This window comes from Lolium rigidum, chromosome 7 (genome assembly GCF_022539505.1).
Source record: "Lolium rigidum isolate FL_2022 chromosome 7, APGP_CSIRO_Lrig_0.1, whole genome shotgun sequence".
Taxonomy (NCBI): domain Eukaryota; kingdom Viridiplantae; phylum Streptophyta; class Magnoliopsida; order Poales; family Poaceae; genus Lolium; species Lolium rigidum.
In genome coordinates, this window is record NC_061514.1 from 13,830,184 (window position 1) to 13,843,607 (window position 13,424).

The 13,424-nt window shown below is 40.0% G+C and overlaps 1 protein-coding gene across 1 annotated transcript; it reads left to right on the forward strand.

Moving 5' to 3' along the window:
• The first annotated feature begins 440 nt into the window (after positions 1-440).
• LOC124670926 (kinesin-like protein KIN-14I) lies at positions 441-8,116 on the forward strand. The gene is made up of 15 exons (XM_047207384.1): positions 441-506; positions 870-1,001; positions 1,149-1,378; positions 1,461-1,788; positions 2,767-2,866; positions 2,999-3,180; positions 3,279-3,394; positions 3,500-3,602; positions 3,975-4,127; positions 4,212-4,382; positions 4,503-4,709; positions 5,290-5,529; positions 7,588-7,671; positions 7,923-7,943; positions 8,060-8,116. The coding sequence occupies exons 1-15, from the start codon at positions 453-455 to the stop codon at positions 8,114-8,116; spliced, it is 2,178 nt and encodes a 725-aa protein (XP_047063340.1). The 5' UTR covers positions 441-452.
• Positions 8,117-13,424: the final 5,308 nt, after the last annotated feature.

Here is a 13,424-nt window from a genome sequence, read left to right on the forward strand (position 1 = left end):
ACTCGTGCTGCCACGTCGGATCGGGGTCACCAGCTCAGCGTCGACGGGCCACGTAGGATGGGTGTGTGGCGCCAGCGCCAGGGGCGCCACATGGGCATGTGTGGCGCCCTTGAGAGGGGCGCCACACAAAAGGGTTAGATTGGTGAAATAGTTTCGCCGGAGGGTTAGTCTGTGCTTTTCTTCCACTTTTGGGTTATTTTTGTGTAAATCGCCGTTAAACGGTTTGGGTACCAGTTTAGTGGTTATTTTCAAAACTGGAGAAAGTGGTTTTTTATATCAATAGGCGGCTCACCACCCCATTCCATTTCTTTGATTGGAGATTGGAGACAGTGTTACCATCCAGTGTATTGTCTTGCGGGTCACATTTCCGTTCCTTGCATAATGATATGTGGTGGATAGATGTTTACTCTTTGGGCTGCTTCCTTTTTTTCAGTACTCCGTCGAATTTGTCCATGCCAATACCTCCGGAGCTTGCTGGAGCAATCCCGCTGATCGATAGGTTCCAGGTACGCGCCTCCTTTACCCAGTGATGTCATATATCTCATGGCAGTTCTGAACAGACGATAGAAATCTCATCGTCGTTCTCTACAAAGTTGCTAGTTAAGAGGTGCTGATGCTTGTTTGCGAAATGTTAACTCTACCATTCTAATAGAAGTAACAGTTATCCTTTACTATTTGGTTGGGTCTCTCTGCGTTCTTGTATTTTCTTTCACAATGCAAGCATTGCTATAATCATTCTATAGATGCACCACAACATTTCAGTAGGATCAGATTTATTAGTTTATAATTATTCTGCATTAGTTAGTAAGCACGAATATGGTTCCATATCCACATTATCCCATGCTTAATTTAGTGCTGAAATATAACAGGTGGAGGGATTTCTTAAAGCAATGCAAAAACAGATCCATTCATCCGGAAAGCGTGGGTTTTTTATTAAAAAATCTGTGGGTCCGCAAGTTCGTGAGAAGTTCACTTTGGAAGATATGTTGTGCTTCCAAAAGGTAATGTTGTTGAACCCCATTCCCTGTATGAGATCATCTGGCTACAATCTAATTTCTGAGCAAGTTCTCTTACTCAAAATGCTTATGATGTCATTTTAACATATTTTTTTATATCAATTTAATGCTTCTCTGTTCTCTCTTTGGCAGGATCCTATTCCAACTTCATTACTGAAAGTAACTAACGACCTTGTAAGTCGCTCAATTAAATTATTCCATGTCATATTAAAGTACATGGGCATCGATTCACCTTCAATAATAAGTTTGGAAGAAAGAGTTGAACTAGTTGCAAAGCTTTATAAGCATACTTTGAAGCGTTCTGAACTTCGAGATGAGCTCTTTGCCCAGCTTTCAAAACAAACACGTAACAATCCCGGTCGGTAAGTATTGGGCTTCTAATGTGTAGCAAGCACATGTTGATTTCAGACATTTATAGGAATCATAGTTTTGTTATTCTTACAGGAGCTGGTTGATAAGAGCTTGGGAGCTAATGTATTTATGCGCATCTTCCATGCCACCAAGCAATGATATTGGGGCATACTTGTCTGAGTATGTTCACTATATTGCTCATGGAGCCACAACTGATTCTGATGTTCGAGTTCTAGCATTGAACACACTGAATGTGTTAAAACGTTCCGTTAAAGCAGGCCCACGGGTTACAATTCCTGCACGAGAAGAGATTGAAACACTTTTAACCAGCCGGAAGCTTACAACAATTGTATTTTTCTTGGATGAAACATTTGAAGAGATTAAATACGACATGGCAACAACTGTTGCTGATGCTGTTGAGGTATCCGCATTTCTCCTAAGCTATTAGTGGTTTGGAACTGATATAGGTACCAAATGACCCTTTAGAAGAATGTACCTAGTCAGATCCAGAGCATTGCATGGCATATATGCAATTTTGGCTGAACATTGTCACCTTCGGTATAACGAGAATGATATTGACCACGTAATGGGCCTGGATAGTCATAACTTACATACTTACCTCTTGCTGTGCACACGGTGGTTCATTGTAGTTGATTTCCAGTTTTGTTAAGTCATGACTATTTCCTCTAAAATATATTCATAAAGGTGCTATCCAGAAGGATGCACTTAATACAAGTTGTTCATTCATAGATTGAACATACGTTTGGCCAGAACAACTCGTCAATAGTTTCAAATCGAACCTGTTGGCTGGTTTCACTTGGCATGTTGCTCATTGCTACTAGGTGTCTATCCACAGTCTGAAGACTTGTTCTCTGTTCAGAATTTCAGATACCTCGTGACCAAGTGACTGAGCATAACCACCGTTAGGGGATAGAATTAGGCTGTAGTTAAGGTGTCATTATGAATTTTGACCAGTTATAACAAAATGCTTTTGACCATTTTTGTTATCAACTTATCATCAACACTCAGGGAAGTTCCAAAGGTTGAAAGCACGGTTACTCAACTTTACAAAGTGTTGTACTTTGTGCTCTATGTCATGCAGACACACTGCTACTTACTTATTTCCCGAATATTATGAAGTATGAACTCTAATACAAGAAGACTTTGTTATCCTTGAGTGGAACATTATTTGACTTCAATTCATTAGATGTACTTTCTGGTTGACCAAATAGTGGATATTCAACAATGTGTCACATCCCAGTAGTGTCAGAGTATTCTTTGCATGTTCCCTTGTTGTACTTTTTATTTAGGCTTTGGCTGCAAATTTGTCAGCTCCTTGTCTTTTTTTATATACTTGAAGTTGTAAGTTCCGTGTAAACAAACTATTCCATGACTACAGGAACTTGCTGGCATTATCAAACTCTCAGTATATTCTAGTTTCAGTCTTTTTGAGTGTCGAAAGATTGTTAATGGATCAAAATCTTCAGAAGTTGGCAACGGTATTTCTTTTCATTTTCAACTCGCACGCTTTTCCCTCTTCAGTCTGACTTAGTGCATGTGGGTTTAGGAAATATATAAATTAATGGAAGTTTCTCACATAGCACATGCATTTATTACTTTTTGGCATGCAGAGGAATACATCGGATTGGACGATAACAAATACATTGGTGACTTGCTATCTGAATTCAAGTCAGCTAAGGATCGCAACAAAGGAGAAATTTTGCACTGCAAGCTTGTATTTAAGAAACGCCTATTTCGCGAGTCTGATGAGGCTGTGACTGATCCGATGTTCGTTCAGCTATCATATGTCCAGGTACTGGTTTGCAGAGCCAGTTGAAGTACTTACAACCCTTAGGCCATGCACATAATCATGCTTCCAACATAGCGCTAACTAATGCCCTCGTTCTGCAGTTACAACATGATTATATTTTGGGGAACTACCCAGTAGGCAGGGATGATGCTGCACAACTCACTGCTCTGCAAATATTGGTCGAGATTGGATTCATTGAAAATCCTGAGTCCTGTGTGTACGTAAAAGGCTCTGCCTGATCTCTTATTTTGTTTGTCAATATAGTCTTTTCTTAATAATTCATCCTATCTCTTTCCTGAGATGCCATTTTTCTTCTTACTAGCGAATGGATATCTCTTCTAGAGAGGTTTCTACCTAGACAAGTTGCAATTACTAGAGAAAAGCGAGACTGGGAGCTTGACATCATCTCACGCTATCAGTTAATGGTATTCATCTAGCTCTGCAACTTTATGCTATTTCGGAGCAACCTTAGATGCATCACACATCATACGACTTTTTGTTTTTTTACTTGATTTTTAACACATCTTTCTTAATTCTTATTGACTTCCATGTTCTGCACTGATTACAGTGACTGTATGTGTAGATGCATCACACACCTTACTAACATGTAATAAAGTGATATTGTTTTAAATTCCAGTTAGATATGATTTTCTTTAGTTTTGATGCATGTGCTGATAAAATACTCCCTTCGATCCCATGCTGATACTTGGAGGGAGTAGTAAATTTTATGATCTAAATTTGCATTAGAAAGAATATGCGATACCTCAATCACCCACGTACTTTGCTGTTGCATCCAGGAACACTTGTCAAAAGATGATGCAAGGAACCAATTTCTCAGAATCTTAAGGACTCTTCTATATGGCAATTCAGTTTTCTTCAGCGTTCGGAAAATTGATGATCCAATAGGACTTTTACCTGGAAGAATCATTTTGGGAATAAACAAGCGCGGGGTAGGATGCCTTATCATATGATAAAACATGTGTATCTGTTCTACTTCCAGTTGAGGCTGATTTTGTAATTCCGCTTTAACGCAGGTTCACTTCTTTCGTCCGGTTCCTAAGGAATACCTACATTCTGCAGAGCTGAGAGACATAAAGCAATTTGGGAGCAGCAATACTGCTGTTTTCTTTAAGATGAGAGTTGCTGTTTTCTTTGAGATGAGAGTTGCTCCTGTTCTTCATATCTTTCAGTTTGAAACTAAGCAGGTTATTTTTTACTCCTCACAGGAGATAGTACATCATCGCTTAGTCCATCTTGTTATATCACATAAAGCTGTCGATATAACCATTTTACCGGGCCAAATTAACCAAGTGCTTGCATTTTAGGGTGAAGAAATATGTGTAGCACTTCAAACACATATAAAGGATATGATGCTCTCTAGATATTCAAAAGCGCGCTCTGGCTCTGCTACTATCATGGTTTCTCAAAATGATGTTTCTCAAGCAGACATGCCAGGAAATGTTGAAATGTATGACAAACGTGTCCAAGAATTGTCACGAGAAATTGATGAGTCTCAAAAGAAAGCAGACCAGGTGAGTTATTTTGTTCATGAAGAAACAGTCAAGGTGCCTCATGGTGTTTAGAGTTCAAAACTTTGTGACAAATAACCCATTACCTTGTAAATAATGTTCTAGCATACTAGAGATTCTGTTTTAGTGTAACATTAAAATCAAAATCATTTCTCTGCCATTGGATTGCAAGTTATAATGAACGAATAGTAGGCCAAAAGGTTTATATACCGTGCATGTAACTAATGAATATTTGATATTATTAGCTACTCCCTCCGCCCAAACTAAATGACTCAACTTTATCTAGATATGGATGTATCTATAACTTAAATGTGTTTGTATGTAGACAAAGTTGAGCCACTTGGACGTCAGGGCACTAATTTGTAGTGTTCCCAAGTGCTTTTCAATTTTCAGTTCATGACTTTTTTCATAAAGAGTTAAACGACTGAAAATTCCAGTAATAGTTTGGTGATGTTTTTAAAATCTAGCAATTGTCTTGCGTTGTATTGGAGAGTGTTATTATCTTTGTACATGGTTAGCCATCTGTTGATATACAATTTGCGTAGTTAAATTGCTTCAATCATCTAACTTGCTGTTTTATTAGGTTGCGTTGGTGGAGAAAAGTAGGCTGGAGAGCAGATTAACAAGTGGGCATGGCCAAAAAAACAAATCTAAACTAGAAGTAATTGGAAACCATTCTGAAAGAGATACTCTGACAACCGTAGGCAGTGTCAACAACAGCATTGAGGTATTCTTAAACAATCATGTACATCTAGAGTTGAGTTTTGTAGGATGGCTTGCTTCTTACTTCAGTGGCCAAACATATATTTCGAAAGATGCTTTGGTTTATTAATTTATCTTGTGTTTGAAAAGATGCTAACTAAGCTTTGAGGAGGAGTTTTTTTTTTTTTTTTTTTGAGATGAGGTTGAGGAGGAGTTGAAATCATGTTAAGAAGAGCTTGATACATCAAAAGAATTATCAAATAAGTTAATGATGGAAATTATGGGCTAAAAATAAATTCAACAAAGGCGACAGGGGATCAAAAGAAAAAAATGAAGTAGCTAGAAATTAAGGGTAAAAAATAATTCCGAAAAAGAAAAAAATTATTGTACATAGAGGAATAAATGCAGACCCAAGAGCCAGCAGCTTAACGTTTTCAAGATGGCAGCAGCTTAACGTTTTCAAGATGGCAGGGGATCAAAACAAAATAGAAATAGCCAAAAATCAGAGGGTGAAAAAAAATCCAAGATATTTTTTTATCGTACATAGAGGATGACATGCGGGTCCTATGAACCAACGACTTTCACAACATTTCAAAAGCGGCATGAGATCGAAAGAAAAAAAAAAGTGAGCAAATATCAGGAGCCAAAAATAATCTAAAAAAACTTTTATTATACATACATGATGACATATGGGTCTCATTTTGCGGCAGCGGTCTCAACGTCTCAAAAACGGCATGAGATCGAAAGAAAAATGCAAGTGACCAAATATTAGGAGTAAAAAATAATCCAAGATTTTTTTTTATTATACATAGAGGATGACATGCGGGTCGCATGAGCTAGCAACTTACTCAAAGTTTCAGAGGTGGCATTAGATCGAAAGAGAAAGGCAAGTGAGCAAATACATGAGCAAAAAAAAATCCAAGAAAAGAAACTTTTTTTTGTATATAGAGGATGACATACAGGTCCCATTTTGTAGCAGCGATCTCAACGTTCCAGGGTGATCTCAACGTTCCAGGGTGGCATGGAATCGAAAGAAATATGCAAGTGGCCAAATTGAGGTGCCAAAAAAATTCCAAGAAAGAAAAGGTTTATTGTTCAGACATGATGACATGCGGGTCCCATTTTACAGCAGCGGTCTCAACGTTTTCAAGGCGGCACGAGATCGGAAGAAAAGGCAAGTGACCTAATATCTGGTGACAAAAATAACTTCATGAAAAGAAAATTGATTGTACATAGAGGATGACATACGGGTTCCATGAGCCTGCAGCGTAAAATGCTCGATCGGAGAACGTGAACGAGATGACGTGATCGAGAAAAAAACATCCTTAGAGACGCTACCATCTAGGCCCTACATCTCTAATAGCCAATAACATGGTATAAGAGCAAGTAGATTGAAAATGCACATAGCATGATTGTAAAAACAGTGTGACAATAGCAGGCAGGAGAAAATAGCTAGCAGCTAGCGGTGAGCTAATGATGTGGTATAAGAGCAACCAGATTATAAATGCCCATAGCATGACTATAAAAGCAGTGTGACAATAGAAGCAGTAAAAAAAACTCTGGCAGCAAATGAAGGGGTATACGGCTATCAATGTGTGGATGCACACATGTGTCAGTAGAATGGACAGGATGGTAACGGCTGGATAATGCTTTTGTACAATACTAAAACGAACTTCCTGCGAAGCAACACATCAAGAAAGTTAATATCATATGAGATATGCAAATAACTATACAAAACACGACTAAAGAAGCACTGCGATCAAACGGGCCAGAGTACTTACCAAGCTGCGGCAGGGTGGACGGGGGCGACAGCTTGCATTCTAGCGGCGAACGCGGGAGACGATGAATCGATCTCGTTTTAGGACGAATTCTGGTTTGTTAGAGCTCATGAAGATCACAACCTGGATGTGTATTGCCCGTGCTGCACATGTATGAATGGTGAGAAGAGGCCTCACCATGTAGTGGAAGATTATTTACACATTTTTGTGATGGACTGCACATATGTTAGGTGGGTTTATCATGGTGAACCATATGATGATCCTTTAGCGAGAGAAGCAGATATTTAGCATACAGATCACCTAGCATATGTAGTTAATTATTTATATTGATGATGCCGCTGTTTTGATCAATAATTTGCATTGCTGTGCAATGTTCTGTACTCAAATTTAACTTGTTGCAGATGGATGAACAGGAAGGAGAGAAAAGGCGCTTGCTTCATGAAACAGGTTCCAGCTCTGGGACATGTGCTATGCCAGATGAGAAGGTAAATCTGTAAAATGACATTTGTTCAGGTTGCATCCCTTAGATGTTTTTCTAATCGGTTGATGTATTAATTGCAGAAGCATAGAGTTGAATAGGTCTCTCAGTTTGATCGGAGAGTTGAAGATGAATCTCAGTTTGATAATAATCATGAAGATGATTATCAGACAACTACACCTTAGGTTTCGGGCCATGCGATTTATCAGCAGAAGAGATACATGCACCTTGATGGTACCGATTGTATAACTTCTTTAGGTTCTGATGCACCTGTGGATGGTACTGATGACGAGCCTTTCATAGATGAAGATCATGCACCTGAGATTATCCAACCTACAGAAGGAGGCCATGTACCGAGTACACAGCTTTGCGTTAAAGTGGATGCATGTTCGAAGGTCATCAGGGGCGTCCGGATAGTCTCAAGACCACACAACCCTGATTCAAAATATTGAGCTACTTTATGATTCGTACTCTTATGTTCTGCTGGTGTAGTATGTACTATCTATGTTATGATTTGTACGCCTTTAGCGCTAGAACTATAGTTCAACATTCAGTGGATGATCGCATTGCAAAATTTGACACCCACACAATCAGTTCATCGTATGTGTAGTAGTATAATTACTTGTACAGCGAGTCCTACCAGCGCATTAATCGGTAGCATTAAACACTTTCAGGTACTTTCCTCTGATTCATATTAATTGACTCAATTTTGTCTAAATATGGATGTATCTAGATGCATTTGTTAACTCCCAAGTCCTCAAGCAGTTAGTTTATTGACTCTGGACTCCAAGCCTCTCGCGGCAAGCCATCGATGAAGCTTTGATCAGTTCCTGGTCTGCAATTTTTTTCCGAATCGCAAAGTTTTGACCAGTTCCTCTCAGGATACAGCGCGCCAGTGAGTTTGCATGGTTGCCATGAGCACTTTCCGGTGAAACTTCCTCTGCAACACCCTCGAGCCGCGGCTGCGAGATAACACCCAGTGCCTCGAGGATGGATGGAACTCGGGAACAATCTCCAGCGGGTCAACGAGGGCATGCATGGTGACCATGGGATTGGGATTTTTTTTGAGTTGGGATTTGGGGGGTTTTCGGATATGGGAGGAGGAAGAAAGAACAGCCCGCGTGATTGGCGCGTGGCGGTGTGCTTGAATTTCGTTTTTTTGTGAAATGTTTAAGTTCTCCGCTACAATTCGGGGGTTTTCTTGACGCGCCAATGCCTCCCGCCAGGCAGCTTCAAGTGAATTTGGGTTGCCACACTATGGGCTTCAGTTTCAGTGACACATGTAATGACCCGTCAAATTAGTAAGTTCACTGTGTAATAAAATATGTTTCCCCTCCCGTTTATGTAGATACCCCTTCTCTCCCGATTGAGTGCCGATCGATGCAAGCCGCTAGCTCAATCCACTTCTTTCGCCTCCACCGTCTAGGCATCCAGCTTGGAGTGGCAAGCTGCATCTAGACCAAGTGGATTATGTACTACTAGTAATGTTCTTTCCTTACTCAAGATTGGTTCTTTTTGCTCACCTCGAGATCTTGCTGTCTAGCTAGGAGCATTTCCTATTCTGGGCGAAGAGGTGTCTTACTGGTCACCCTCACGCTGGGAGTGATTGATGGGGGTGGGGGCGGGGGCTACCTTTGCTTTGATTGGGGTGTTCTTTTTTTATTTATCGATATTTGCAACAGTTGTAGTTTCTGCTGATCCTCACTGTATCTTTTGTCAGCTTCTACAGGAAAAGAAAGAACTCGGGGGGACAATGGAGCGTAAGGCCACCACGCATGTGGTGTAGTTGGCTGAGCCTGAGCTACACCCATACCCGCAAAGCTAGGGGTGGACTGATACGTCTCAAACGTATCTATAATTTCTGATGTTTCATGCTAGTTTTATGACAATACCTACATGTTTCGTTCACACTTTATATCGTTTTGATGCATTTTCCGGAACTAACCTATTAACGAGATGCCATGACCTTTGCCATTCTTTGGACATTACGATCACACGCAGTAAACATGTCTCTCTCTCTCTCTCTCTCTCTCTCTCTCTCTCTCTCTCTCTCTCTCTCTCTCTCTCTCTCTCTCTCTCTCTCTCTCTCTCTCTCTCTCTCTCTCTCTCTCTCTCTCTCTCTCTCTCTCTCTCTCTCTCTCTCTCTCTCTCTCTCTCTCTCTCTCTCTCTCTCTCTCTCTCTCTCTCTCTCTCTCTCTCTCTCTCTCTCTCTCTCTCTCTCTCTCTCTCTCTCTCTCTCTCTCTCTCTCTCTCTCTCTCTCTCTCTCTCTCTCTCTCTCTCTCTCTCTCTCTCTCTCTCTCTCTCTCTCTCTCTCTCTCTCTCTCTCTCTCTCTCTCTCTCTCTCTCTCTCTCTCTCTCTCTCTCTCTCTCAACAAAAAAACAAGTTTAAATAAGGCTTATAAAATGGTTGAAAAATTATTCGTCCAGGAAACAAAAAAATGTTACAGATTACATGCGAATACTACAACTACTTGCATCCATATTCAAGGTCAACAACATATTAAAACCATCATCTTTGAAAAGCAGCATTGTGTTTGTTGGATCACAAAATAGCAAAGCCATTTTGATCCAAGTCTATATCAGCACCAACTATTGCTACAAAAGATTACGAAGCCTTGAATAATCAGGATCACCCAGATGATAATTTCTAATTTTATAGTCTGGCTTACAGTTAGACAATTTATTTGCATGAACGACATCATCGGCCAAAAGACAAGAAAAGATTCACCATAATCAATGACAACATCCAGCTGATCACAACAAGATAAGAAGAACTGGAACTACGCTAGACATACTAGCTAGTTCATCCTCATAACGAGCTGGTTGATTTTGTTCTCGCGGTTACCAACATTGTGCTTTCCCAGATGCTGATAAGAACACACAAAAGGCATCAATTAGCAGAACACACAAAAGGCATCAATTAGCAATATATTATTTACAACAAGGAGAAATAGAGAGGTCGCTGCAATTATATGATAGTCAACATGTGTGACAGTGAGGAGGAAGGAGAGCACATGAGCTGGCAGTACCTTTCTACTAGCTAGTTGCTAAACATTGCATACCGAGAGGGGGGGGGGGGGGCTAGGAGCCTCCACTTCATGTATTACGAGCAACAAGGGCGGTGTTGGGAGGAGAAGGGGTCACTGGTAATATGGGGCCCACCAAGGAACAGGAGTGCGAAAGCAACCACCCAGGAGTGTGGCCACTCTTGAACTTGCTTAGAAGCTCCCTACCATTGTCCTAAGACTCTGGTTGTTCAATGCATTTCTTGGGACTTCGGTTTCCTAACCTTCCTTTCCACCTTCCCGTCGTCGTGTGTGAGTTGGTCGACTAGATTGGCGCTTATCTGTATTGTGGTGTACTCACCCACGAACAATAAGAATCATGAAATAGCATCATGAAGAAAAGTCAGGAATTAATAGCAAAGTATAAGTATGTTCAGACAAACAAAGTTGACAGGCATTTTAAACAGAAAGCGGCAAGCTGTATACTGAATGCTTACCAGTACAACAAACAATTGGTACATAATTCGACAAGCAGATCAGAATCATAAATACTTAATTTGGCAGTCTATTTACACCACAAGCTGAAAATGCCTGTGATGATTCCAGTACTACTTTTTTTATATCTAATTCCACATGGCAAACAAAGATCACTTGAACTATAATTATAAACATAATGATAGTGTGTAACTTATGCCTTGTTAACTAAGCATTTACTTAGCGCACAAGATCCAACCAACGCAAATAGTAACTTGCAAGGTAGGCAACAAGTATAGCAGAACAATCCTAACATGCAAGAATACAATGTACACCTATTTCCACTTGATACTCGCATTATTTGACTAATTGACTGATTATAATCTATTTGACAAACAATAGTAGTGGTTAAGCTAACACTAATCAATCGAACTTTAATTAGCAAATTGAGCTAACACCAAAATCCCGTCCCCGGCTCGGATTTTCTGCCATGAACTTTACGCTTTTTTGGACATTTGAGTTCAAATGAAAATAAAAATGTGGAAACCAGCTTAGCATCAGGTAAAACAAGAAAGACCATCAGCTAGCTACCATCACGTGTTCATGCTTTTCACCTCAAGTTGGTAGGTATGATGAAATTGCAACACAATTAAACCTACAATAACATTACTAGCATCGGTGGTTACACATGTCCATCAGCATCAGCTAGATACATGTTTCCGTCCAGCCGGATACAACATCACATGCACAAAAGCTACAAAATAATAGTGACACATGCAGCTAGCTAGCATCAGCTAACACATTCACATCACGACACTACTTCTACTTATACACTTGTGCATACGAAAATCCAATGTATGGAGAAGCAGACTAGTAGTAGTTGAATGAAGCATCTACCTTGTAATAGTAGTAGTCCATATGGCTCATGATTAACTAGTCCACAACTCTTGTACTTTCATGTGGAAAGCTAGCATAAGCAAAGATGGCAGATTCTAGAGCCTGTATGAAATAGCAGAAGAACCATGAAGGTAAGGCGAGATTAAATACTTTCTGAAGATTGCTTCCTTGCGATCCATGAACTCTGTAGCCTTGTCATGGTAGAGCTCTCGGAACAGAGCTCTTGCGAGGGCATTGTTATACCGGCCACTGATCTTGGAGCTGTAGACCTCCTCAGTGATGGAGACTCCATCATGGAATACAACATGTAGGGAAATCAAGACACCAGAGCTAACTAAAACAAGGACAATAGAGGTTAGAAGGTCGCTGCAAGAGAAAACAACGACGCTAGAGACAGAGGAGCAAAAGCAAGCACCTGCTGCAGCAGCTCGCAGAAGGCAAGGACGTGGAAGGATCCAAGTCGTAGAGGGTGCCATTGATGTTAAACAGGATGTCCTGGCTAGATCTAGCTGCAGGTCACCCCTGCAATGTTTACTGCATCATTCACTTCCCCCAGCCACGGCAATGAGCTCACTACACCAATGCCGAATCTGAATACCAACACTTGAAGAAGTTAGGATCTTCCAAAACCTGCATGGCAATAAACTCGAAAGAAAAAGTCACCTCCACGACACAAGAAACTCCTATTCAACAATTATGATAGTTCTCAAATTCATATACTAACACATGATGATTGTAAGGTGAAATAGGAGTCAAGAGAGTCCCTTCACTCATGTAGAATATGCAAATCTAAAATGCGAGCAAACCAAAGCCAAGTATTGTTTTCTTACATCTATAGATGTAATCCTAGGACGACCAAGCAAAACCAAGCCCTGTTCCTTTCATTATTTCCAATTCGAGAAACTGGACGATTTTTTTTAAATTCCACAACAAGTACATACTTTCTACACATGAATTCTTTCGTGTGCTAACTTGAGAGCATTTAGGATAAATTAAAACGCGGCAGGATGACTATGACCATACTAGTGACACCAGGAAGTTCTAGCCGTCTAACTTCTAAGACCATACTTGTGAAGCAAATACATGACCTTGCTTATGCTGCCAGGTATGCACAACCAACAAAAGATCAAAGAGAAATATATATTCAAGAATACCAACCCATGAGAAAAGGTCTCCATCCACAACTAGAGATTAGAGTATTTCCGACAAGAAATCCTGACAAATACAGTTGATAGAAAGAAATTACTTTCCATAGAAGAAATTTCAAAATAAAATATCAAACATATTGGAACAATATATGCCATTAACTTTGATCTTCCACGCTTACAATTTTAAAAATTGTGGGAAATAAAATTGTTATCCTATTTATTTATTTATTTATTT